Raw genomic sequence first — 26900 nt, forward strand, 5'->3', positions numbered from 1 at the left:
GAATACAAAGATCCAGGATGACAACACATTGTTGGTTCTACACCAGCACCGGTTTCACCGACCTCTATCACTTATCCAGTTTATTTTCAATAATAGTACTGAAACATCTAGCATAGTGCATTTACTAAACTTTATACTCCATATTTCAACCTTATTCTTGCCATTACAACATTATTTTCGTGTTTTTTACTTTATTCTTACCGTTTCGACTCTCGCAGTTACCAACCCGTCCTCAAAATATCCTTGTCCACCCCAACATTTCAACATTATGCTCACCATTCTGTCTTCATTCTTTGAATACTAAATAAAAGCAAAATCTTGCTCTTCTGATCAGTGGCGGCACCAGAGATTTTGCTGTGGGGTAGCTTGACGTTTCACAGAGGGTGCTCAAACATTTAGGGTTTCCCATTAATGTACCGGGCGCTACAGTTTAATTTTCTACTGCAACAATCCCCACGCAAATACACAGTACAACCGCGACTCTTACAATGAAGGCTCGATAATCAGCTCACGGCATATAGGTGTAAGCAGGGGTAAAGTGCTATTTTTATAGGTGGTGTGTGGACCTCACATAGGGGGGTCCGGGGGTATGCTCCCCCGGGAAGATTTATTTTAAATATTGAAGTTAAATGCATCAATCTGGTGCACTTTGAGAGCAAAATGAAGAGATCTATGGATACATCTCTCAACACCCAACACTCAAAACAGAACTGTAAACAGAACTGTAAACAGATTTACTATTTCTTTATGAATATTTTACAAATCACTCCCCTTTTAAACTGTATTATTGTTTTACTGTCATATAGTATTTCATACTTGTTTTTCATTTATTCTCTTATTTTTTTATACCTATTAGTGATGGGAATTCCGACTCTTTTCAGTGAGCCGGATCATTTGGCTCGGCTCACCAAGAAGAGCCGGCTCTTTCGGCTCCTAAACGGCTCTTCAGTTTACCACATATACCTTTTATAATTCAATCAAATTTAGCCCTGTTTTGACTAATGATTTATATGTGTACACATATATCACTTCAATTATTCAATACATCCTTTGTACTGAAGTATTCAAAAGTAAAAATTACATTTTTAATATCAATTATTTGCTGTGGCCAATTGTTTTCATTGCATTGACAGACCCTTGTATCTCTCTGATACCACCCAATGAATGCACTGACTTGCTTGTAGAACCACGCTACGCAAAGCAGATAGCAACACCTATAAAAACTTTAGCATAGACATTTTTAAAAAGGACAGCTACTGTATCGACATTTAAAAATGTTATTTAAAGAAAAAGGCCTGACAAAACAGCAGGGCTCTATTTCAGTATTAACAACAAAAACAAGCAACAGCTGACATCAAATCTTTGCTGAGCCTAAAGATAATCATAAATAAATAACATAGTGAAAATAAATATATTGCAGTGCTCAAAACAGCAGCATCCAACCGTCTCTAATAATTGGATATTACATGTCACTGCATTCATGCACGGAGCAGCTGTAGCGTGGAGATCATCATATCATTCCGTCTTGTATTACTTAAAGGGCCCATGTCATGCTTTTCCGGTTATTACCCATCCCCTTGTGTGTTATGAAGGTTTTTATGCATGTAAACGGTGTGCAGAGTCAAAACCCTCAAAGTACACCCTGTAGCGAGTAAAACTCTAACACAGAAAATACCTCCCCAAAACACCTCGTTGGAGCAACCCGGTATCACGGCAAGACGTGAACATGTGACAATCTACCATGCTGGGAGACGTGAATATGTCACGGTTTCGTCCCTTCAAACATGACAGTTACACGGTATTGTTAACATGGCCCAACCAGTGGAGAAATACCCGGAAGTGCCAAGCAAATGGTCTACCGCGCCTATTGGTCGGTTTTTATTGTCAAAATGAGATGTTTTTAATTTATTTTTTAATCGTCACACTTGATTTCGCCGATTTTCTTGTTGCCCTAGCTGGTCGACACCTCTTTTAGCAGAAACAAAGGCTACATTAATGTATTAAATCGATGTTAATCCATGTGTGTGGATCATAGACTGGTGTGGATGTGGAATTAACGGACGTGACGTTGTGCGATTGCGTTGCCAGGCAACCGGACTTACTGTTGATGTGAAATCCGAAAATAAATACGTTATACACCATAACGGTGCACAGCTGATATAAAAGGACTTGTCGTTTTTAAAGATATTACTGATTTTCTTTGAATATAAGAATGTAAATACTGAGTTGAGAGAATAGTCAGGGGCTTTGGGTGATGGGAGACACATCTATGGATTCAGAATTTCAATAGCTTACTGTTAAATGACGGATATACCTTTCTGTCTGTGATGTTTTACAAATCAGATATTATAAGTAAAACATGTGAAATAATAGAGCAATATCCTGTACAATTATGTGAAAACATGAATAAAACTACACATCTTCAGATGTTATACATACACAAGTGTCCTACACTAATAATACAAAGTTATTATGGCTGTGTGTACCTTGTGTGCACCGCCTAGTGGTTAAAGCACGTTATTGAATTAGTTGTGTATATGATATGTCAATGAACCTTAGAAAATCTTGAAAGGGATATGCAAAATGCAGTGCTTCCTGTTTGTCCAGAAGTCTTCTCATCAGGGCTCTATAAATACAGAACTACGGCAGATATGTCATATTTAATGCAGCCGAACCGTGTATTACAATGCCGTTATGTAATAACCTCCAAAGAGAAAAGCAAGCAAACTCGGATTTTTTTTTTTCGGATTTCACATCAACAGTAAATCCGGTTAACTAAAATGTCCGTGCGGAACAATACCCCCAACCCATAGATCCGTGGGTGAATAATGTCAATCATCACATTACACACATCCCTTCACATTTACATTTTAATTTACATTAAAGTATTTCGTGAGGCCTTCTTAAATGTTTTTAATTATAATTAGGGTTGTAGTTGAAGAGTTTGTAAATTGCGTTGCCTGGCAACGCAATCACACAACGTCACGTCCGTTAATTCCACATCCACACCAGTCTATGATCCACACACATGGATTAACATCGATTCAATACATTAATGTAGCCTTTGTTTCTGCTAAAAGAGGTGTCGACCAGCTAGGGCAACAAGAAAATCGGCGAAATCAAGTGTGACGATTAAAAAATAAATTAAAAACATCTCATTTTGACAATAAAAACCGACCAATAGGCGCGGTAGACCATTTGCTTGGCACTTCCGGGTATTTCTCCACTGGTTGGGCCATGTTAACAATACCGTGTAACTGTCACGTTTGAAGGGACGAAACCGTGACATATTCACGTCTCCCAGCATGGTAGATCGTCACATGTTCACGTCTTGCCGTGATACCGGGTTGCGTTGGAGATACGTCACTGCCCATTTGAGTCTTCCATTTAGTTCCGCCGTACCCGGAATGAAATGGACCAATCCATTTGAGTCTTCCATTTAGTTCCGCCGTACCCGGAATGAAATGGACCAATCCGGAAGAGCTATGGCCGCACCCTCTGCCAGCCTAACATTTACTGTTGGGAGCTCTGGTTCAGTTCACAATCGATCCAGTCATGCCAATGCCAAGGACCTGTTTCCTGAAATGTGAGGAGAAATCTGAGCTGTTTGTCCTACCGACGGAAGAACCACGACGAAGTCAGTGGTTGAAATTTCTGTTTAACACTGTTCCTTCAGAGGTTCGAAGAACGTTACTGTGTGCGCGGCATTTCACAGACGAAAGCTTCCAAAACATTGCCCAGTTTGAGGCCGGATATGCACAGCATTTGAAACTGAAGGACGATGCTATTCCTAGTTTGTTTGGACCGTTTGGAGCAGGGGAAGATTCGGGTACACAACCTGTAAGTTTGTATTGTTATTTGTGTATTTATCAAACAAGGTATCTACCACGACTGTTTAAATGTGTAAACGTGTGTCGGACTGCTAGCGTTTCCATATATCAACTCTAATATCAGCAGATGGCCTTACATACATGTATCTCATAGCAGGAGAATGTCTGCATTCACACACGAAATACTCATAGACAGTATACTCCGGGTGATTTACCGTACGGTCAGTCGCGAAACGTAATTACATTATAGCTGGCGTTCCTAGCGTGTATGCTACCGAGCTAAACAACGGAGCTAGACATGAGTTTGCTCGGGAAAACATTGTTGTTATGCCAGCTACAATGAATGTAGCAGACTACCCGTATAAGATTGCAATTGTAAACATGTTCTTGATAGCCTAATATGAACCACTATCTGTTGTTCATAGTATAGTATAGTATAGTATAGTAGCCTATAGCATATTACACTGAACAACTAGCAAACGTAGGTTAGCATTGTAATCCAGCTGGCAAGCTGACGAACATAAAACGACTAAGTTTCAATAATATTTTGTGATTGGCACTTCATTTCGTTAGGAATGTCTCCCAAACAAGGTATCTACCACGACTGTTTAAATGTGTAAACGTGTGTCGGACTGCTAAGCCATTGACACAGTGCTAACTGTGCTAACTAAGTTGCTAGCGTTTCCATATATCAACTCTAATATCAGCCAACACAGTCTCACGGCATTTCGTGTTATAGTCACGAAATTCATCTATTGATTCGTGTTCACCAACACGATTTCGCCATTTTTTTCGTGTCACACAGAACGATTTTAAAAGCAATGTAAATAATAACAAATTAGAAGGAAAAAGACATTTAAAAAAATACAGATTTAAGTATTCTGACACAGAACGATTTTAGAAGCAATGTATTTATATTGGTAGTATGTTTCGTGCCTGCACCAAATAATAACAAATTAGAAGGAAAAAAAGATGACATAAAATACAGATTTCAGTATTCTGAGGCTCTGAGCCATTTATTTTCCTCACTGACGGCAAAAAAACTCAGACATTATACAATTTAAAATAAAAGGGATAGGGTTAGGCTTAGGGTAAGATATTGAGTAAGAACATGTTTTTATGAACCACACAGCTTCTGGTCTTCCAAGACCCGACCGGACAAAAAGACGTGTTGCAGGCACGAAACATACTACCAATAGAAATACATTGCATTTAAAATCGTTCTGTGTGACACGAAAAAAATGTGAAAATCGTGTTGGTGAACACGAATCAATAGATTAAATTAATTTCGTGACTAATAACACGAAATGCCGTGAGACTGGGTTGTATCAGCAGATGGCCTTACATACATGTATCTCATAGCAGGAGAATGTCTGCATTCACACACGAAATACTCATAGACAGTATACTCCGGGTGATTCTGGCGTGTATGCTACCAAGCTACCGTTCATAGCGTGTATGCTACATAGCTAAACAACTAGGCTACCTAGAGCTAGCCTTGCTAGGGAAAACATTGTTTTCATGCCAGCTACAATGAATGACCGAACGTAGCAGACTACCCGTATAAGATTGCAATTGTAAACATGTTCTTGCTAGCCTAGACCAGCGCCATATAGAGAGATCTATCTATATGGCGCTGGCCTAGACTAGCTGTTGTTCATAGTAGATTGGCATATTACACTGAACAACTAGCAAACGTAGGTTAGCATATTAGCTGGCAAGCTAACTGTGTTGATTAGATAGATAGATTAGATAGATACACACTCCTACCACAACTACTACTAACGAATCTAAAACAACTAAGTTTCTCTAATATTTTGTGATTTGCATTTGATTTCGTCCAGCCAGATCAGGAAACTCCTGGCGTATCTGGCGGACAACACACACACAGGATGACCCACTCTGATGCCTCGTCCTAAAAAGCCCCGGCAGCCGCTTACAAAGCTGCGATAGGCAAGATGCCGAAAACGCCTATAAGGGGACGAATGGATGATATACAGTGTATATATGTATATTTACGCATGTTCATTTTGTACATTTCTAAAAATAAAGTTTGATGGAAATACTTAGTAGGCCTATCCTTTCTTCCCTGAATTATTTGCTCCTATAACATATCATTCATATATAGCAAACCATGATTTGATTTCTCATCAAACAGTAGTAGTTTATTACAGGTAAAAATAACTTACTCTTCTATAACAACAGTTGTAGGTACAGTTCGGTTAGTTAGCGTATAAAATATACGGCTGTACCGAGGCCATTATAAGACTGTTGTTCCGCTGAGAGCGAGCCGAAAAAAGCACTGTTAGACATGGGCGGAGCCTCTCTGGTGGTTGACTAATCAGAACAGAGTGGCCGAGCTGACCAATCGGAGCACACTAGGCTCACAGGGAGGGGGGGGGCAAGAGCTCCAACGAGCCGTTTAGTGGAGAGAGTGAATACTGCTGAATACACATACTTTACAGAGATGCTGTATGCAAAACCAATGTGAGTTTGGAAAATTGCACAGTATAAATCTATTTTAGTATACCTCAACAATGGAATTATGATCAGTGGAAATGGCCATGACATGGGCCCTTTAACAACAACAAAACACGGCTTGTTCGCGGGCGCAAGCCGGCGACCGACACATCACTAATACCCATGGGCGTAGTTTCCACTGGGTCAGGGGGGACATGTCCCCCCCACTTTTCAAAATCCCGTTTGTGTCCCCCCCACTTTTCAAATGTGTTTATTAAGACTGAGAGGCTGAGATAACGTCAGTTTAGCCGATGTAAAGGACTCGCTGAGTGATTAGATTGTAAACTTTAGTCTAAGTTATCTCAGTGGGTCTCAAACGGTTTGGTCATCTATGTAAAGAAATATTTCCATCTATTTAATATAGTTGTTCAAAAATAAGTTAAGAAATCATTCCAATGTCAGTAAAAAATGAAAAGACACAGTTTAAAGGGGGAGTGATTAGTAAAATATGCATACATAAAAAGAAAGAATGCAGACTAGGTAAGTTTAAGATAGGAGAGAGGAGTATATCAATTATGTGTTATTGGTTGTGAGCATATTCTAATGGTTTTTGGAATATTGAAATGTATACAGTTCTGTTTCATATGAGTGTTGAGAGCTGTATCCATAAATCTTTTAATTTTGCTCTCAAAGTGCACCAGATTGATGCTTTTAACTTCAATTTAAAGACAAAAATCTTCTCCTCATTATATATACTACACATTTTTCTTGGATTTTTTAACACCATAGTCCCTAATATATTCGTAGAAAGGCAGGACATTGAATTAAATTGAGAAAAATGTTTCATTGCGGAGGACCCCCTGTTTTGTGTCCCCCCCACTTCTCAAACCAAAGTTACACCCTTGCTAATACCTATAATGATCATATAAACGTGTGCCTCGGAAATACTTGTTTACATGAATCATGACCAAACCATTTGAGACCCACTGAGATAACTTAGACTAAAGTTAACTATCTAAACACTGAGAGAGTCCTTTACTTCACCTGAGCTGAAGTTATCTGAGCCTCTCAGTCTGACAGGAGAGAGTTCTCCCTCCACCTTGTTGAAAAAGCTCCCTATATCCGTTAGCGTAGATAGCTAGCACCACATGCTAACAACAACGATCTCCGTTACAGTGTGCTCTCTCTCTCTTGCTCGCTCGTGCCACACACACACAGAGCCAAGCTTGAATGAAACACAGAAAAAAAAGACATACATTTATTGGGGGTGCTGTTGCTATCCTAGGGGGAGCTGCAGCACCCCCTAGCGCCCCCCTGGTGCCGCCTATGCTTCTGATACCATAAGTGTGATATAAAAAGGCGCAATAAAAAAAATACAATTGCCTTTTAGCAATAACAATAACATTTGTACAATTGTTCCATTACTTAAAACATATTCATATTGATTTAATCCTATGTTGTGACACTGATTACTGACACTAACAATATTCACTTAAAGGTAGGGTAGGTAAGAATGGAGAAACCAGCTCGAGTGCGCTAGAATTTGAAAGTACACAACTGGAAAAAATCTGCCTCTTCCTTCAGACTTCCTTACAGAGCCCCTCCTCCAACACACACGAACGCGCACATGACCAATGAGGGCACGAGATAAGTTTGTGCACGAGATGGAAGGCTGACAGGCAGGTAGGCCATCCAGTTATTTTAGCCGGCCGGCTAAAATAATTGGTCGTGCTTTTTACAGCGCTACGGCTTCCACAGATGACATTTTTTTATGTATTTATTGTCAAAGCATTTATTATATGCATTGCTATCGGGATGTTAAGAGCATTCCATGGAATATAACAAAAAGTGTTTCTGTGTAGGGTAGGTAATTCACTTCAGAAAACACTTTTTGTTATATTCCATGGAATGCTCTTAACATCCCGATAGCAATGAATATAATAAATGCTTTGACAATAAATACATAAATACATTTCATCTGTGGAAGCCGTAGCACTGTAAAAAGCACGACCAATTATTTTAGCCAGCACAAGCTGCAGAAGATTTTTTGAAGAAAACATAAATCAGTTAAACACATTGTTGGAATTAATAGAAATGTCTCAAGTTGCAAAAATGTTAATTGGTAACATCATCTGGGCGGTCCCTCGTTTCCATGAAAAACGATTTGCTGTCATTTCTAGGAGCAGGTTGTCCTGACAATAACTGAGGGTTTGTTTGCCCCCCACCGGCCGCCAGGCCCCGCCCACAGACAGTGGGCTTCTGAGCTCCAGTCCGCAGCGGACACTTCAGAGCCAGTCACCGGAGGAGTGGAAGTGTTTTCTCCCGCTGTGAGGATGAGTGTCTTGCTGGCTGAGAGCTGCTTCATGTCCGCCATGCAGCCCAACTCCTCCTGCACCGCCTATGTTCTTCCCTCGGACGGTCCCCCCCCGGACCAGCTGGCTCGAGCCCGCCGTGTCCAGGAGCAGGTCCGGATGCGGCTGGCGGAGAAGAAGTCCTCCTCCCTGCCCCGGCTGGACGACTCGCTGGTCGGATCAACAGGTGGAACACATCACGGTAAAAAGTTGCTTTGAATTCCCAGCTGCTGTTTATCAGTCAGTGAACTGCTGCTGCCATAACATTCAATTATTCAAGGGCAGGGACAGGGTCAGCAGCAGATAAGGAATAGAGAGTAATTTAGTTTCATGTGAAGAGTTCAATCTGACAGACCAACATTAGGGCTGTGAATGTGGGGATTTACTTCACTGCTAGAATTAAGGCAAAAGCTGCAATCATACATTTGTATATTGCCATTTGGGAAGTGTCTGTGTGTCACACATCATCCATTACAAGTTGTTTTGGTGAAGTGCAAGCAAACTAGGGCTTTCAGTAACTAACTAACTAACTAACTAACTAACTAACTAACTAACTAATGTTTATTTATGATAATTCTGACAATTATTTTCAATTACTCAAGTTATCGTTTGGTCGATGTCCAAAATGTCCATACAGAGGAGGACAACTGTACATTTTGGTATTTGAGAGGCTGAATAAAGCATTTATTGACATGTTTGCATAAACATTGACTTTTACGATTAATCTCAAAATCGATATTTCTTCCATCACTTCACTAATCGATCAGTCAACTTATCGTTGTAGCTTTAAAGCAAACAGTTGCCTATTAACATCCCTAAGATAAAGAGCAGCATTAGTATAAGTTATCAAATGTCGACAACTCCGCATGATGAATGTAAGTTGAATATTTACTTTCCTTTTAGCTCTGTTTTGGTCCCTACCAACTCTTTATGAAAACTCCAATGTTCACCAGCTTGTTGCAAACGTTCTCTGCTTGGCGTTTGTTGATGGGCAGACAGTATGCAGTGGGCTTATCAGAGCTTTTATGCTAAAAACAGAGGAAGAAAATAAGGTTGGCGTAGTGTCGAACCAAAGCAATAGGGAGAACATTTTTAGCTAAGGGCTAACCGCAGAGTTGGGAGATCATTCTTGGTGGGTTTGTCACTGCAAGTGACCACTTTGACATTATACATTCTAAAATGATGTGTTTTTTTTATAGAAATATTGTATAGTGCAGATTTAAAGTGAAATTAAAACCAAGGTACAGACTAGTCATTTTATATAATATAAGATGTCTCACCGACCGCAATAAAGTCCCAACTTATCTTAACATTTAAGAGGCCAGTGGATTGTTTAGCAAAACATGATACTTTATTTATTGCTTGATAGGGTTGATTCATATTCTTTAATTCTGGTTTTTGATACATTATATTCCAATTGGAGAATAGATAGAAAGTGTCTATGGCATGACAATGGTAACATATGTTAATATGTTTTTTTAGGGTCCAATTGTAAGTTTGCCATTCATTTACCAAACAGCTCAGTTCAAACATTAAATTCATGCAGTGGTTGGGGGGTGTGTACTGTGTAGGCCATTTTTCTTTTATGAAAACACTAATGGGAGAGGTGACCATATCCCTGTATGTTGTTGCTGACACCACTTTCCTATTGCAACTATACACCGTTTTAACATGGTTGGGGCTTGGGGGGTTTTGGGGTTGTTGTTGGGTTTGTTTCCAGTAAATGTAAGCCTTAAGCAGTTCTTATTGTAAAGATAAGCCACTGAAATGTATGGCCAAAAATGGCAAACGTGAAAAAGTCAGCTTCATTGTTTTTCGAAAAAGACTGTAATTCCTTCAGTTTTCCAAAGTTTAAAAAACAATCCTGATGATGTCATCACGGGGTCACCTGACCTTTACAGAACGTGGCACAATGAGCAGTTGCATTTTGGGAAATGTGATGCTTGGACCATTCTTTTTCATTCTTATCTAAGAAGTACACCTAATTGGACATGTTAAAGCAAATTGAACAACCTGTAGAAAAAAGTGGCATACCAATTTGAATGTCATGTACCAAACTGTCTCGAATGAACCGACCGTTACGATATTATGATTCATATAGTGAGGTGTGTGGCGCAGTGGACTAGTGCGTTGGTGTGCGGATCAGGGGAGCACAGGTTCAAACCCCACTGCAGTCAGCACTTCACCCCAAATTGCTCCTGTGGGGATTTCCCACAGTATTGAGTATGTAAGTCGCTTTGGATAAAAGCGTCTAACAAGTAACATGTAATGTAATATAGTCAAGTACCATCCCACAATTATATGGAGTTTTAAAATAAAAATTCTGTGTCTTTTGAAAATCTTGCTCTTACAGTTGCTTGACTTAAATGTACCAACAGTGATATCTTTTGGTGTATGTATATGAGGTAAGAACAGCTTATCCTATTGTATTGTTCACCTACTACACAGATTTGTGCACGATGAGCGCCACACTATGAGTGTGACATCCTGGTCATTTCCTGTTGTTTTCCTCCCTATGGAAACTTGAATTATGACATCACAGGTTCCTGCCAGGATGGTTTTGAGTTATAACATGTTAAACAAGAACCATTTTTCAGTTTTTTAAGTGTGAAGGTTTCTTATAGTAGCCAGTCAGCGTGAGAAGTTCAGATGATCTACATCTGTCTTATTGCAGGCCTGATCGTGACCTTGCAAAGTCTTTCCAACGGGAAAATCCGTAAAGGAAGGAGAAACCCCCTCTCCTCATCTCCTGTCTGATAACAGTCAGTCTGACCCAACCGGGGGTCAGGATGTTGTCTGAAAGCTGCATGTAATCTTGTGTGAGATATTCTTTCATCAGTGAAATGAATTACAAACCCTAACCCTAACCCTAACCCCAAGCAAACACTGATAGCTCTTCCTTAGAAATATCCTTTATCAATGGATAAAGGATATATAAGGTCAGTTGGCAGATAGTATAGTTTTAAATGTAAAACTACTATCCGCCAACTGACCTCAAATTGTGGAACTTTTGCAAGTTTTATGTCATGCAAAATCCAGAATTATCTTCATTTCTAAGTCACTTGGTACTGTTGGAGCTTCGCCCCAAATGACCGGTTATTGAATCATATTAGGCTCCACTAATAAATCAGGCATTTCGTGTTATGGAACTGAATGAGCTGAAGACGTTTAGCAAAATTGGTTATGTTCCCACATAGTGGTCTAAATTCAACATAGCTTGGATGCAGTCCACCTACAAAGAAATTGCAAACAAAGGAAACAGATGGGGAGGGTTCGTGGAGCGAAATAATGCAAACTTAGACGGAAATGACTGCAAACAGTTGTCAACTCCAGTTAAACAATTTGGAATCTAAGAACAAATCCCGTTGAAAGGGAAGCGTAAGTTAGCTGATGTGTTCAACACCCTCCTGAGCTCGTTGACCACCTTGTGTGTGGAACATTCCTTTCCTATGCGCTTTTCACAGCACCTTATCAGAGGCTATTTTAGACTGTTCTGGACTTCGGCTAATGGGGTCAGGCCTGCTGTCATTGTCTGAATGTTTAATTGGAACCTTAACATTAGTTGTACTTGGATTTGACGGCACTTGACAGTTGGAAAATAATACTTTTTTTTCTCAGTTATAGAATGTGTGTCTTTAGATTTGTAGATTGTATTGACCTGAGACCTAAACTAAAACATGCTAGATATACAATCAAGAGCTCAAATTCTCAAAGTCTTTAAACCTTGATTTTTCTTGCTCCCATGACCAAAGATTATTCAAAACATTCTTATCAACAACCATTGTGAAAATAAACTGTTAGACTTACAGTTGAGTGAGATAAGCATCACAGGGCATACGAAATGTAACCATCCTAAATACCAAGGTCGTGGGTCAAACTCTCTATCCACTTTCAAACTTTCAGTTGTCTGTCCAGATCAAGACATTTCGACTATCATTGGTCGGATTGACATGAAAATGGCCCCTCATACCAATGACAAATCAAAATATCCCCCCTGATCAGTCCAACACATCCACAGCCGTAGGCAGCCCTGAAGAAGCCGCAAGGGTATAAATCTGGGCACTCAAACTAAACTGCTCCACTCCTTGCGTTTGATTGACCATTTATTACAAACACGGGTGAATAATACAATCCAGTACCAGTGGAAGTGAGATTATGATTGATATTGTGGTGGGATTTGTGATTGAATGCAGTTAAACATTGCGATAGAAAATGAGGCAAAAATTGCGTTCAAAAGTTGCAGTAAACTGAAAATTCTGCTTCTCGCCTCCCTGACTCTCTGTCCATGCAAAACCACAAGTGATCACTCAGGTTATAACCACTACCAACTCCTCCCCAAGCTCCAGTGTAGGCCCACAACCAAAGATAAGTGAAAGAAATAGCACATAATAAATACAAATCACAGAAACCTTACCTTTGGGCCCTACACATATTGTCATGAAAATGAATGCACATCCATTCAAACCAGAAGATGAACCATCTCTAATTGGCTTTTTTCAACAGTCAGGGTAAGATAGTGATAAATGTATGTTTTGAAATATGTCAAAATGTTGCTTTAACTTTCTGACCTCACTTAGATGATAAGGTTTAAACCGCTCTCATGTGTGCTCACTAATTATAAAGCTAGCAGTCAGAGTGGCCAGAAAAGTTCCCGACTGCAAATCTGAACCAAAGGAAAGTCATATGATCTAAACAGACAAACCTTTAAGACCTTTTAACCCCAACGACTGTCAATAGGTTGTTTGTTTCATCACACACGTGTGCATTTTTTGGAATAAATCATGTTGCAGAGAGTGATAGGACTTTTGTAAGGGCTTAAGACTTGTTTTGGAGACCAAGGTGTTGGAGAACAGGTTGTTTTTTGGATATCATGGGACAAGAACTAAAGATTTATTAGAATTTTGCGACAAAGCTGGATTGAGAAAACTCAGTGTTGAGAAAGGCTGGGTTGGGTACCACGACCCAATAATTGCTCATTTGGAATGAGAGGAGCTGCACACATTTCATATGCAATAAATACATAAATCACTGGGAGGCTTCTTGTTTTGCAGAAGCAGAAAAAGCTATCATCTGGGTTCAATTATAATCATAAAACTTTGAGAGAGGAGTTGATTAAAACTAAACTTCAGATAACACTCCCATATTCTGGATTTCTCATGGCATGCAAGTGTGTTTTTCTTCAAACACAGTTACTATTGCCCCTTTCACACCAAGGCTTTTCCCGTTCTAGCTCCGTGCTAGAGCTTTCCTGGTTCGGAACCGGTTCTTCGGTTCAGCTCCCGCTCTGTTCACACCGCTCAGAGCCCGACTGGTGCTGCGTCATTGCGTCATCGTTTGCGTCATGACGTAACCGTTTGCGTGCCTGCTTCATAAAGCCAAACCGCCACTCGTTCTTGACTTTTTTCAATTTGTTGCCAATCTGTTCAACGGTACGGTCAAAACCAGCGGTTGCCATCTCTTGCTGCAATTGTTGTAGAATTGCTTTGGACCGCGTGCTCCCCTCCAGCTTCCTCTGTACCTCTTTGGAAGACCAGATTCCCAGTAGGTAGCTGGTCTCTTCAGTGGACCACTGCTGCTTGTTAAGTTTTAGGTTTTCCATCGTTGTGTACAAACTGGATAAAACGTGGGCTTTTTGTTGTTGTTAGAGGTTGATCCTGCCCCTGCCACCCGCCCCCGCCTGCGACGTAAGCGTGACGTATGCGGTGCTTGCTTTCTAGACCGACAACTTTTTGGTGCTTGAAACGAACCGGATTCCGGAGCTTAGAGGCGGCTCCGCTGCGGTGTGAACAGGAAAAAACTGTGCTTTTCAGGCTCTAGCTCCGAACTGGCCCTGGAACCGCGTTGGTGTGAAAGGGGCATATTAGCCTACTTCTCACCCCAATGCTGCAGGTGAGGCTGCTTTTTGGAGACTATAGCATGCAATGGCTGGCAGGCGATCATCTTCTTTTAGTAGTTATTTTAACTGATTTTTATTGAGTTGAAAATAATCAGTTAAATTATCAACAGTAGAATAAAATATATACAGCCATACTGTAGAATATGAAGGGTTTAGGTAAAATACCTCTCAAATTGTATATTGCATGATTATAGAAATAGTCAGACAAAATCCATGTTACACTTGTGTTGTTGTTATGGAACTCATATTTGCAACTTGGTATTGTCTTTTAACACCAAAAGCTTATGGTAACAGAAAAAAATGGTGTATATGATAGTAGAAAAAGCTATAGCATCCTGGCAAGGACAAGAAGATTTGGAGACAGTTTCTTCCCGCGGGCAGTGAGACTGTTAAAAAATTGAACTGTTGAAACAACTTCAAAACATTCATCTGCTACTCAGTAGTATGTATCTAATACCTAATATATATATATCATTCCAATAACTTGTATATAGACTTGTACTGCACTATTCCACATCATCACTTTATTTTATAACTATTTTTCTTTTTGTATTGCTCATGCTCTTATTGTTATTATGTTATTATGTTGCATTGTTGGAGAAGCCTGTGACATAAGATTTTCAACTACATAATTACTCTGTAGCTATGTCAGATTGACAATAAAGAACCTTGAACCTTGAACCTTGAGACAAACGTAGAAATTAGATATCTGACTTAATGCATTCATGCCCTTCCCAGAGTTAGAAGAGCCTTCACAAGCAAGCCATCTAATATTGAATATTTACTCGCGACATTCAATTATTAACAACCAGAAACAACATATTCCATGATTCTAAGCAAACATTATTTAAATGGCACACAGTTGACATGGCCAGTGGTAAAATGGTTAGGCTTCAATTCTAACCCTAACCCTAACCCTTTACCCGCCTTCAATCACAAATCCCAACACAATATCAATCACAATCTAACTTCCACTAATGGTACTGGATTGACTTATGGTTGGACCATTTTTCCTAGCTTTTAATACAGTATAGTTAAAAAATTGTTTAATTTGTGTTTCGCCAATAGTAGTGTCCAATACTTTGAATTGTGGTTCAAAGTATCGATTCTTCTTCTTCCATCCCTTCATAATGAGCCAAAGTTGCGTCACACCAGCTCATAGCTCCTCCTGCTCGGAATTGTTTTGGGATCATAGATACACATCATGGCCTCCTGGGACCTCTTGGCCTTGTGTTGGTCTCCTGTCATAGTGATTGTCAGTGGAGAGAGCTGTTGGAATGTCTGCTGTTGACAGAAATGTCAATATGTGGATACTCTTCGGTGCTCTTCATTTCGTGTTTCACCAACAGAGACAGCAGGGACTTTGAACCATTGATTAATAATTACCTCGCCTGATGAAGGAGAGAGAACAGTGGACCATTCCTTTGAAAATTGCTGCATTAAATGTAATGTAAATGGCTAATTTTATACAGGAAGCTCTGGATTGTAACCCTTGATAAGAGAGGTTTTATGTCAATGTTTTACGTTGTCTGTGTTTACGTTGTCTGTGTGATAAGAGATCCAGATGACATATGCTGTGTGTGTGTTGTCCCGGTGGTCGAGTGTGAGCATACCTCCCCTCAACCCTGAGCTGGTGATGCATATGTTCAGGCATGTAGGCCAGCCCCCACACCCCCCCCCCCCCCCCACCCCCTGCAGCATCTCCTCCCTGCTTCCTCCAGTCCTTACGTCTCATAATTTGTTCCTAAAGAGGCCCTATTATGCTTTTGGGGTTTCCCTCTCCTGTAGTGTGTCCTATAGGTTTTTGTGCATGCCTGAAACGCCTCCATAGGACTCCTTCGTTTACTTATGAACATAGTGAAATCATTATGTAACACTTGCGCTTCTGTATGTATACATTGTACGTGATAGGCTAAGGGGCAGGACATCTCTAAGTGGTTGACCAATCACAACAGAGCAGGCCAGCTAACCAATCAGAGCAGACTGGGCTCTGGTTTCAGACAGAGGGTGAAAAGAGGTGCTGCAGCACAGGGAGTATGAGAAAAATAAAGAGCTTTTTGAACATGAAAGCATGGAGACATGTCACAGTAGAGACACTACATACTGATATGAACCTGAAAATGAGCTGAGAATGAAATACGGCTCCTTTAGCCAAAATGTTTAATGACATCATAATGCCAACATCTTAAGACACTGCAATGATTGTGGTTATGTTTATAGGCTTTATTGTATGATGAGCTGGTAACGTAACCATTTTTTAAGGTCATGTTAATATATTGTACGATAACATAAAAATGATCAATCATCGTGAATGCACAACCGATTCCACTTTGGCATGCGAGCGTTTGCCAGGTTTCACCCCTTCTGTCTCCCCCTTTTAACTCGGTCTCTTTCATGAATGCACTGATGGCCTGAAAACATCTTTAAAAAAAACGATGAAATGCTGGCATGCTAACCAAATGACTTGGGTTAGACTTGCATTTTATAAACTGACCTCAGCTTCCCTCCTGCCTCTCCGGGGCCTTGACCTTGTCCATGTTGATTGCTGGTGTAAATAATCTACATAAATAGTTTGTTAGTTACTTTTTCTTTCAGGCATTGGGCTCACAGGGTTAACCCAGACAAATTGAATATGTAATGTATTGGAAAGATGCTGTTGGTACGTTTCAGAACATATGGTCGTGTTGTTCTCTCCAGGCCGCTCACAGACAGGTTCTGATCAAAGTGCTTCCAGCTGCTTTACAGATAAACTGCAGGGCGTGGACGGGAAGACGCTGTGTCTGGAGGAATACCTTCACTAAAATGTCCCATTTTCTTTTGTTCTACAGACACATGTGTATCTGCTCCGCACACACACACACACGCACGCACGCATGCACGCACGCACACACGCATGCACGCACGCACGCATGCACGCACACACACACACACACACACACACACACACACACACACACACACACACACACACACACACACACACACACACGCCAAAATACCTTTCTCCTCACACAGCCTTTCTTCTGTCTGTTTTAAGTCAAAAGAATAATCCCCTCTCTTATTCTTCAGTGCCGCTCAGTAAAACTTGAGGTGGCATTCTGAATATGAATATCACATCTGTTTTCGAGACAGTTTTTTATTTTTTTATATATTTTTATTGAAGACACATATAAAAGACATTTGGTACATTGACAGGGACCACAGTTAAAAGTTACTAGTAACCATTTAGTCTCTACTATTGTGCATCAATTGACAAGCCATACATGGTTAATTATCACTTGAAGGCATACAGTATTTAAGCCACCTTCATAACTCAAACAGACCCGATAATGCGAGAGATTGGAAGAAGGTTAAGAAGGGTTGCCACTTAGTGTAAAACATAGAGGTTCCGCCTCTTAATGAATACTTAATTTTCATTAATGATGAAAAACACTTACATTTGTTTCTTTCTTCTCTTTTCCTAGACTTCTATCATCCTGAGGCAAAGAGCTTTTCACACACCCTTGGTTTCAGTTCCAGATCCATGGTACACACACCCAGTCGCGTCATGGCTGTGAGTATGAACACTATGATGCATGCGAGAAAACATCTTAAGAGCTGTCCGGCACACACGAGCGAGAAACTCTGCAGCTTTGGGATACTTTTAGTGTTGCTCAGGTCAAAGACAGGAAACACAAACAACTGTTGTTTCATTCAAATTGTACAATCTTTAACTAGAATCAATCCATTTTTTTTTTGTTTGTGCGCTGGAGAGAAACTTCTGTGTTTCTCTGTATCTATTTCCTCTGTTTTTGTGTCGAAGTGACTAATAGCTGCACCACATTTTGAAAGTAGTCCAGTATAAAATCAGAACACTGCAACATGCAGTTGCTAAACAGGATGCATTTGAGTTTTTATGAGCAATTTCGCACGGACAGTTTAGTCCACTAAAAGTCCGATCTTTATTAGTGTCTGACCATTTTGCACAATGGATCCTGCAGAGAATTGTTCCTTTACCTTTTCCTCTGTTTGTTATTGTGTCACGTGACCTGTTGCCAGAAGACACGGATGGAAACGTGAGAGAGACTACAATTTGATGTGAGATTTGGTTGGTTTGGAGTACAACAAGCTCAGCTTCGTGTTATTTAAAATATTGAATTGTCTTGGTGAATATTGAGCTGATTAATATAATGTGGATGGGTATGAGATCAACACTGCTCATTCAGTGAGACTTTGTAAGACAACAACCAATGTGCAGAACAAGCTAAAGGTAAAGAAAACATTTGATTTGTTCTGGTCTTTACGTTAAATAATGTCGGACACAATTAATGTATTTTATTGAACATACATTAATGATTTGGCATCTCCCAATATGATTATCTTAGCAGCCATTTTCGTGGCTACAGTGCTATTCCTAAATATTGGATCAAAATTGTTGTCCCCATTAAACACTTAGACACAAACACATGGGAAAATAGGGTCCAGGATCAGCCTTTTAACTCTTTTTACTGTAGTCTCCAAGCCAAAAATGTGTTTTGACTTATGTATAAACTCTCGCAGTCAAAAGATACAGGTCACAAGGCAAGGCAAGGCCCTCTGGTTCGAGGGAGTTCTCACTAATTGAGATCTTCTCTGATGCCAGGATTTCCCAGTCCGTGTCCCCAGGTTCATTATTTTGTGTTTGTAACATTGGGTGTCTGAACGCCTAGCAAGATTCTTTCCATTAAACACTCATGTGTTGAGCAGTTCTATGTTTTTTGTTAATTGAAAATAGGGGCCAAACACTCAAAGTAAGGTATCATTAGGCAATATTGCTGAGGTCCCTAAGATAACGCTCTTTAGTTGAGTTAGGTAGCTGCCCTCACATGACCTCGGTGTCCTCAGTGTTAGCGATGACTCTGCTGAGAAATGTTAGCCGCCACATCGCTAAGTCTGACAGAACATGACACCCACAGGAGAGTTCAATGAGTTGTGAGAGGAAGTAGCAAAAAACTGTAAAATGATAAACCACGTGTTGTAACCAACATCCAACAGCTTCCACACAGACTGGTTTAACTCTGACCCACTGCACTGAATGCTGGGAGCAGGTTTCCTGAAGGGGTATCAGCAACATTGTGCTCAGTTTTCCCTCCAAATAAAGCGAATTTAAATGTATAAATAATTAATATAAATTCCCCACTTCTTGTACATAATTCAGTGGGTTTTAAGATGTCAACACCAAGCGAAAACTCTGACAATAAGACCAAGTTGTAACACATTATAATGTCATCTGAATTAGAGTAGGGGAATGACACATCAAATTCCTTGACACACACACACACACACACACACACACACACACACACACACACACACACACACACACACACACACACACACACACACACACACACACACACACACACACACACACACACACACTGGATGGCAATGAGCCAATATTGAGTATGAAAAAGGTTTCCTCTCTGGTTTAATTATCCAACACCGCCGCCCAAATTCAGAACAATGTGAAGGCAGGAGGAAAATATAAACCGGAAGTGTGTGTGTTCCTTTAAAGTCGTCGGTCTAACAATGCTCAGCAGCCGTGAGCTTCCTGCAGCTTACAGGAGCAGGCTTTAATAAAGCAGAGAGGAAGAGCTGCCCAATGGAGCCTCTGAGTTTCAGTGTTAGTCGCCTCAAGCATCGCCCTTATAACACTTCTGAGAAAAGAAGATTGTAGAAATACTCTTCTCTCCTTGGCTGTACTTTAATAACTTCTCTACAACTCTTTTTGCAGTACTGAGGAAGTTCAATTAGCTTTTAAAAGAGATTTTTAGGCTGGATGCCAATTTTAGTTACCTTACATTGGAAGTACTATGTAGGTTTGTGTGGGCTTAATAATGAAAATGTCACATTAAAAGCGTTTAAGTCTTAATTGTTACCAGTTAATGTGTCCTCTAGTGATCGGACAGTAGAAGGTTTTATCGTAGAGCACGATTAGAAAAACTCACAATAACTTATAACTGTAGTGAATTTCCATTATTGTTATTGGGAATATTAGGTCTTAAATATCTTTACAGGACTGACTTGAAAAAGATGTCTAGCTCGGTATCATGGTACAGACATGAGAAATATAGTCTGATTAAAGTCATAATATTATTATGTTAGCAAAAAGCATACCAATACAATATGCTATTTTTGAAGTGCCCTTCCTCCATTCTTATTTAACTACCTGCAGGGCAGCTAGTAGATACATCAACAGGCTTTCTGCTTTCACGTGCATCGTGGTCTGGATCTGGTTCGGACTGTAACAGCAATACTTCATATTTCACTCATGCAACAATTATGAAACATCTCTGTATTCTGGGAAGAAAATGTTGTTGTTTGCAGTCACTTATTTTTGACATATTAAAAAGGTGGACAGTCATGGCAACCAAAGGCCAATAATTGATCATTTCTCTCTAATGGTGGCCAACAGCAACCTGGCAACCGTTTCTGTCTAGATGTGCAGTTACATTAATAATGTGTCCTTTCATGTCAGAAATTCAGAACAAATTCATATTTATCTGCGCCTTCTGCAGTGCTGCTTCTGACCCCTCCTCTCTCCTCAGATGCCCACCGCCCCCCTGCGCTCCTCGGGGGTGTCGGCCCGCTCGGCGGTGGAGAGCGGCTCGCTGAGCCACCGGGGGGGCAGCGTGGTGCAGAGCAGCTTCCTGTCCTCTCACAGCAGGAACACTCGCTCCAAGTCCCTGTGCCAAGCAGACCTAGAGACCCTCCCCCTCTCTGTGCCCGCTCCCCCAGAGAACCCCTGCTACTCCATCTCTGTGCCCCCCCCCGGCACCCTCAGGCGCAGCCTCAGCGGGACCCTGGCCCAGGACAGGGGCCTCTTTCAGCAGGAGGCGGAGCTACCCTCTCAGTACACCTATAAAGGCCCCTCCCACCGCACCATCAGCCGCATCACCAACCGCCAGCAGCACAGCCAGCAGCAGAGCGCCGCCTTCGGACAGGAGGGCTGGGGGGGGACCGGCAGGGGGGTCCCCACGGCAGGGGATGGCTGGGGGACGCAGTGGCAGCAGCATGTGTCCAGGGCCAACCATGTCTCGGGGAACGGGCTGTACCTGGCCCCCATCCGCCGGACCGCCTCCACCCACAGCGTGAGGAGTGTGGGGAGGGGAGTGGACATCCTGGATGGAGCGTCCATACACAGCAACGACCCTCTGGAGGAGTGAGACATGTTCTTTATTCACATTACACACCCTCTGGAGGAGTGAGACACCTTCTTTATTCACAGTACACACCCTCTGGGCCCATTCTGGGTCCGCTGTACATGTTGCTCTAAGTGTAGGCCCGTAAAGATAATTATTATTATAACCTGTACGTGTGTGTGTGTGTGTGTGTGTGTATGTGTGTGTGTGTGTGTGTGTGTGTGTGTGTGTGTGTGTGTGTGTGTGTGTGTGTGTGTGTGTGTGTGTGGTGTGTGTGTGTGTGTGTGTGTGCACAGTATGCGGGGTATGGACATGCCTACAGCTGTCCGATATTTGTTGGAGTCAGATGCTGGCCTGCAAGTTCTGGGAGCCGCGTACATACAACACCAGTGTTACCATAGCAACGATGCCAAAAACCAGGTAGAGCGCTTACACCTGCAAAATAATACTGCACCATGAAATGCATTAAAATCTCAGTGAGTGAAGTCATTATTAGGGTGCTTGATCTTAAAAGAGAAAAAGGCTTTTAATTTAGTTTAGAATATTGCTGTAAAGCATTATGAATATTACAGTGCTTTTAACTATAACTGTAGTTCCTCTCCTCTCTCGCCCGCCGCCCCCCCCTCAGGTCCGTGCTCTGCATGGCGTTCTGGCTCTGGTGGAGCTGTTCGGCAGTGACAACCAGGAAGTGCAGCGTTACGCCACGGGCGCCGTGAGGAACCTGATCTACGAGAACGCTGACAACAAGGCGGCGCTGATAGACGCTGGAGGAGTTCTGAGTCTGGTCAACATGCTGAGCAAACCTGACGAGGAGCTGCAGAAGACCATCACAGGTACTGAAGAGTTCTGATCCACTATCCGGGTCCACAGGAGTCAAGTAGAACCTTCTCTCTGGGGTCCACTGTGCCAGCTGTTAGGAATTAAGGACAGAGAGACAAGCTTTGCTAAAATTGGACCCTGATCCAAGGCGACTGTAAACTGTCCAGGGGTAGACCAGGGGTCGGCAACCCCTGGCACGCGTCACCGTAACCAGTGGCACACTAGGAATAAGTGGAATAAGTCTGCAAAATATTTAAATTGTATTTTCGGATCCTGAACGAGACCGCCGCCAGAGCGTGTCTCCCCGTTACCTGCAGAAGGAAGCCATGCACGCAATGCAGCCCCGCTCTCTTTAACTCCAGGCGACTTTCTGCCGCTTTCCTCCGTAATGCAGTGCTGATAGTTTCACCACAGAGGAAAGCACTTCACAAATTGCAGTACCCATAAGGAGCTGTAAAAATGCTGCAGGTTTTGCGTGGCGATCGATATCGGCCGATACTCACTCTCTGCCGATCGATCGGTGCTCTCTAAAAATGCCGATCTCGAGACGTAAAATACATGACACTTTTCTCTGTGCGCGGCAAAACAAGCTCGCCAAAATGGCTTCACCAGTCTGGCAGTATTTTAAGGTGTCCGAAAATGACAATAAAATAGCGGTATGCAACGTGTGTGAAGCAGAAATCCTGCAGCTCCACCCGCTGTGACGGACCGGTGAGCGGAGCAAAACACACACTAAGAGTTAGACCTAACACACTTAGCTATTGTATCTACCTCTGGAACAAGCTAAACTAGTTATAAATATATTTATTCTTCACTGTCGGGTCACTCATTACTGGATCAGTGAGCTGCATGAGATACTGGCAGGCTGTCAGGAGAGAGAGAGAGAGGGGGAGAGAGGAAAAGAGAGCGCTTCAGCTCATTTCTCCCGTGTTATTATCCAAAGTTAATGTAAACTTGAATAATGTAGGCTACTTCATTTGAATGTAACAATTATGTTGGTTGTTGTTTGTGGAAGCGCCAGTGAATGAGCCCCATTAACTGAGTTTTAAACATTTCTTTAAATGGAAGATCTCCATAGGACCCGCCCACTCGATCGGATCGGCGATCGGAGCATCCCTAATGTAAGTTGCGCTGACAGGTCCACACACTGCTTCCCCGCAGCGAGGCTCCCCCCCCCGTTGATAATTCACGATCGTCGGCACGCTGATACATTTTTTTTGTTTGAATGGCACTTCATATCAAAAAGGTTGCCGACCCCTGATGTAGACCATCCAAACATTCTGAATGCCTTCCTTTTACTTTGTGATGGTCATCTACAGTATTTGCTTAAAAACACACATTTAACCTGTTAAGCCCGAGAGACCTACCGCAACATCTTGCAGGAAACAGTGTCTGAGGGCATCTTAACATTTAATAAACTATGAATGTTTTATATCCATGTAACGGGAAGAAACTCATCTAACTGATCATTTTTATTTTATTTTCAAATAAAAACCCACAATGCTAACGCTGAGCCTCTGAATTAGCAACAAGCGAAAAATGCTAACAGGTTTACTGCACCGAAACTCACTCATAAAACCTTATTATTTATCCTTTCTGCACATCCAACCCATCGATCTGATCGTGAGATGACACAGAATCGATGGGTACATACATTATCACTCTATGATAAGAACTCGCAACTTTATAAACAAAAACAGACATCAAAACATGTGGCGCTAGGTAGCTAAAAACGCTAACATGGCTTACCTGTGTCGTTGTCTGGTCAAAAGTGGTCTTCAATGGCATTAAAACGATAAAAACGCTGCTGAAGTTAATCCATAGGTTAATCCAATGTGTCTGTGTCCTCTTTGAAATGATTTCTGATAATCCATAAGCATTAAAACTGCTTTTCCGTTTCCAGATGTCAGAGCGAGAGATTCATTCTGATGCAATACTGCATGCGCAAAGCCCCCACCTTTTTTTTTACCATGTGTGTGTGTGGAGAAATTCCCCTTCGATTCTATTGGCTCTAACGGTCAGAAGGAGGTGTCAATCACCAAAATCGACCAATGGGTTCCAGAGAAACGGTAAAACCCCCATTTCCACCCAAATCACCTCAGAGGTGGAGTTTTTTTTGCTAAACCTCTCTAAAAAGGTCAAATGTCACTTGTTTTGCATCAATCTTGATACAGGGTACTTATTATATGTTGTACTTTGGATTCCTAAAGCTTTTAGTTTACCTTACCATCATCCAAGGGTAGTTTTCACTATAAGTAAAAAAGAATGTTTGGACGGACACTATAATTTACAGTTTTTTACTATGTTCAATCTGAATTTTCTTTAAAATAAAAAACATCTATATTGATTCTGACTTTTCTACATCCAACACACAGGTTTATCATTACTTTGAGAAAAAAGATTATTAATTTAACCCTTTTAGAAGGGAAGATATGGTCATTTGTTCTGGGAATGTCATTTTCGAGCCTGAGACCTGAAAAACAGGCTCAGGGCTTAACAGGTAATAACTAGGAAATAAAAAATGCATATATGATATTTTTTTTGCCATAGTTTAATAATGTATTAGTTAGAATTCCCATTTTAATACCTGTGTAATATTGCTGTAAAAAGACTCCCAGATACATTTATTTGATTCCTTGTGCAAAAACTGCCTTTTTCAAGATTACATTTGAACTAATCACAATAACGTTATAATCTAATATAATATTTGTTCTGAACAAAGTTTGAACTCATCATGATGTAACTCAATCAATCATCATGATGTAATCCAATCCACCGTTAGTGTTAGAAAAAATATCACTCGACACCGGTTTGAGAATCAATATTCAGGTACTAATTTATTCTTGCAAGAAGGAGCAGAGTTAAATCACACACAAGAATATGGTTCCACTCACACACATGAGGTATGCTGCTCAAAGGATCAGGAAATCACATCAAGCTTATATAGTCTAAGTGCAGTCCCACTCATAGTCGTAAATCGGTTTGGTGTCGGCAGGTCTCCGTACATGCAGGTATTCCCATTTGCGATGATGTTGCTCTTTGCCCCTGAAAGGGTAGGAAGACAAGAGTAGGTGTCTTCCCATCTGTAGATAAACAAAGTGAATTATGCCCTGCCTCCTTCTATCTAAAGAGGAGGCAGCTGCAAGGTCATACACAGTACCAACAGTTGTTAGATAACATAGCAATACCAAAGTAACTTGTATTTTCCCCAACAGTTAGCCGTTAGCTTCTTGTTAGGAGAAGAAGGAATCTGCCGCCCACTGTCACATCATCCGGGTGTCCCATCTTTTATTTGAGAGATTAAGGTCTGAACGCAGAGAGCAGAATGAAGAGCTTGTTTGTTGGGTCCTCAGGTGTCATGTGGAATCTGTCCTCCAGAGACAACCTGAAGGAGAAGCTGTCCAAAGAGGCGTTATCAGAGCTGACGGAGAAGGTTCTGGTCCCTCTGTGCAGCAGACTGCCTCTGAGCCCGTCTGAGAGAGACGTCTTCTACAACACCAGCGGCTGCCTCAGGTCTGTCCACTCACAGCCTGCTCCTCATCTTTGATTTTTAACGGAAAGACTTCATGTCATTATACCAAAAGTTTGAATTTGTCACTTTTGCAAGTTAGTACTATACACAAAGTACATCTAAGGCTGATGGGAAAGTTAAGGGAAGAAAAACGAAATGTTACATGGAAACTCCGAGAATAACCAAACTGCAGTTCACTCTATCTACGTGACATCTGTGACTCTGCTCTTCCTGCTGTACGGACACTTTGTAATTGTTGTGTCTAGGGTCTGAAAACACAAATATTAACTATATGGGTTTTCTCCTTTTTACAAAACGAAATGACAATGAGATTGCCAAATAATATTAAGTCAAGTTCATATAGACCTCATTCTTAATGTCCATCGTATGGAGCTGAATATTGAAGTTAAACCAGCTGTATACAGCATGTCTTCCAGGAGATATCATCACATGTAAGTGCAGCATGCTCCAAAAAGTAAAATAAAAATGTTGATAGTGGAGAAGTTGCTTCTGAAGGGTCTAAATTGATATTCATAAGCTTTGTGCTAAAGCTGCTCAAATATGAATTGTAGTAGCTCAGCTTTACTGCATTACGTTCTGACAGCCTGGGTTTGATGAGTCTGTGTGTGTTTGTAGGAACTTGAGCTCAGTGAATGAGAGGACGAGACAGAAGATGAGAGACATGCGAGGCCTAGTGGACTCTCTGGTGTCTTACATTCAACAGGAGGACAGGGCAGACGACAAGGTAACGGACGTGCGCTGTTAAAGCCTTTGACATGATTACACTGTAAAAAGTGATTCTAAAATCACTCTGATCATCACAACCAGTGAAAAACACTGGCTGCCCCTTTAAAGCTTCAGTTACTGAGC

The 26900-nt window shown here is 41.2% G+C and overlaps 1 protein-coding gene across 1 annotated transcript in view; it reads left to right on the plus strand.

The window, feature by feature from the left end:
- The first annotated feature begins 8545 nt into the window (after positions 1 to 8545).
- Positions 8546 to 26900, plus strand: part of pkp3b (plakophilin 3b) — a 31564-nt gene continuing 13209 nt past the window's right edge. Inside the window, exons 1-7 of the mRNA XM_034141010.1 lie at positions 8546 to 8843; positions 18002 to 18090; positions 21107 to 21720; positions 21997 to 22120; positions 22329 to 22533; positions 25873 to 26032; positions 26667 to 26775. Of these exons, the coding sequence (XP_033996901.1) occupies positions 8624 to 8843; positions 18002 to 18090; positions 21107 to 21720; positions 21997 to 22120; positions 22329 to 22533; positions 25873 to 26032; positions 26667 to 26775 (1521 nt within the window). The 5' untranslated portion in view covers positions 8546 to 8623. The remainder of the gene's footprint in view (positions 8844 to 18001; positions 18091 to 21106; positions 21721 to 21996; positions 22121 to 22328; positions 22534 to 25872; positions 26033 to 26666; positions 26776 to 26900) is intronic.

Source organism: Trematomus bernacchii, unplaced genomic scaffold (assembly GCF_902827165.1).
Source record: "Trematomus bernacchii unplaced genomic scaffold, fTreBer1.1, whole genome shotgun sequence".
NCBI lineage: Eukaryota > Metazoa > Chordata > Actinopteri > Perciformes > Nototheniidae > Trematomus > Trematomus bernacchii.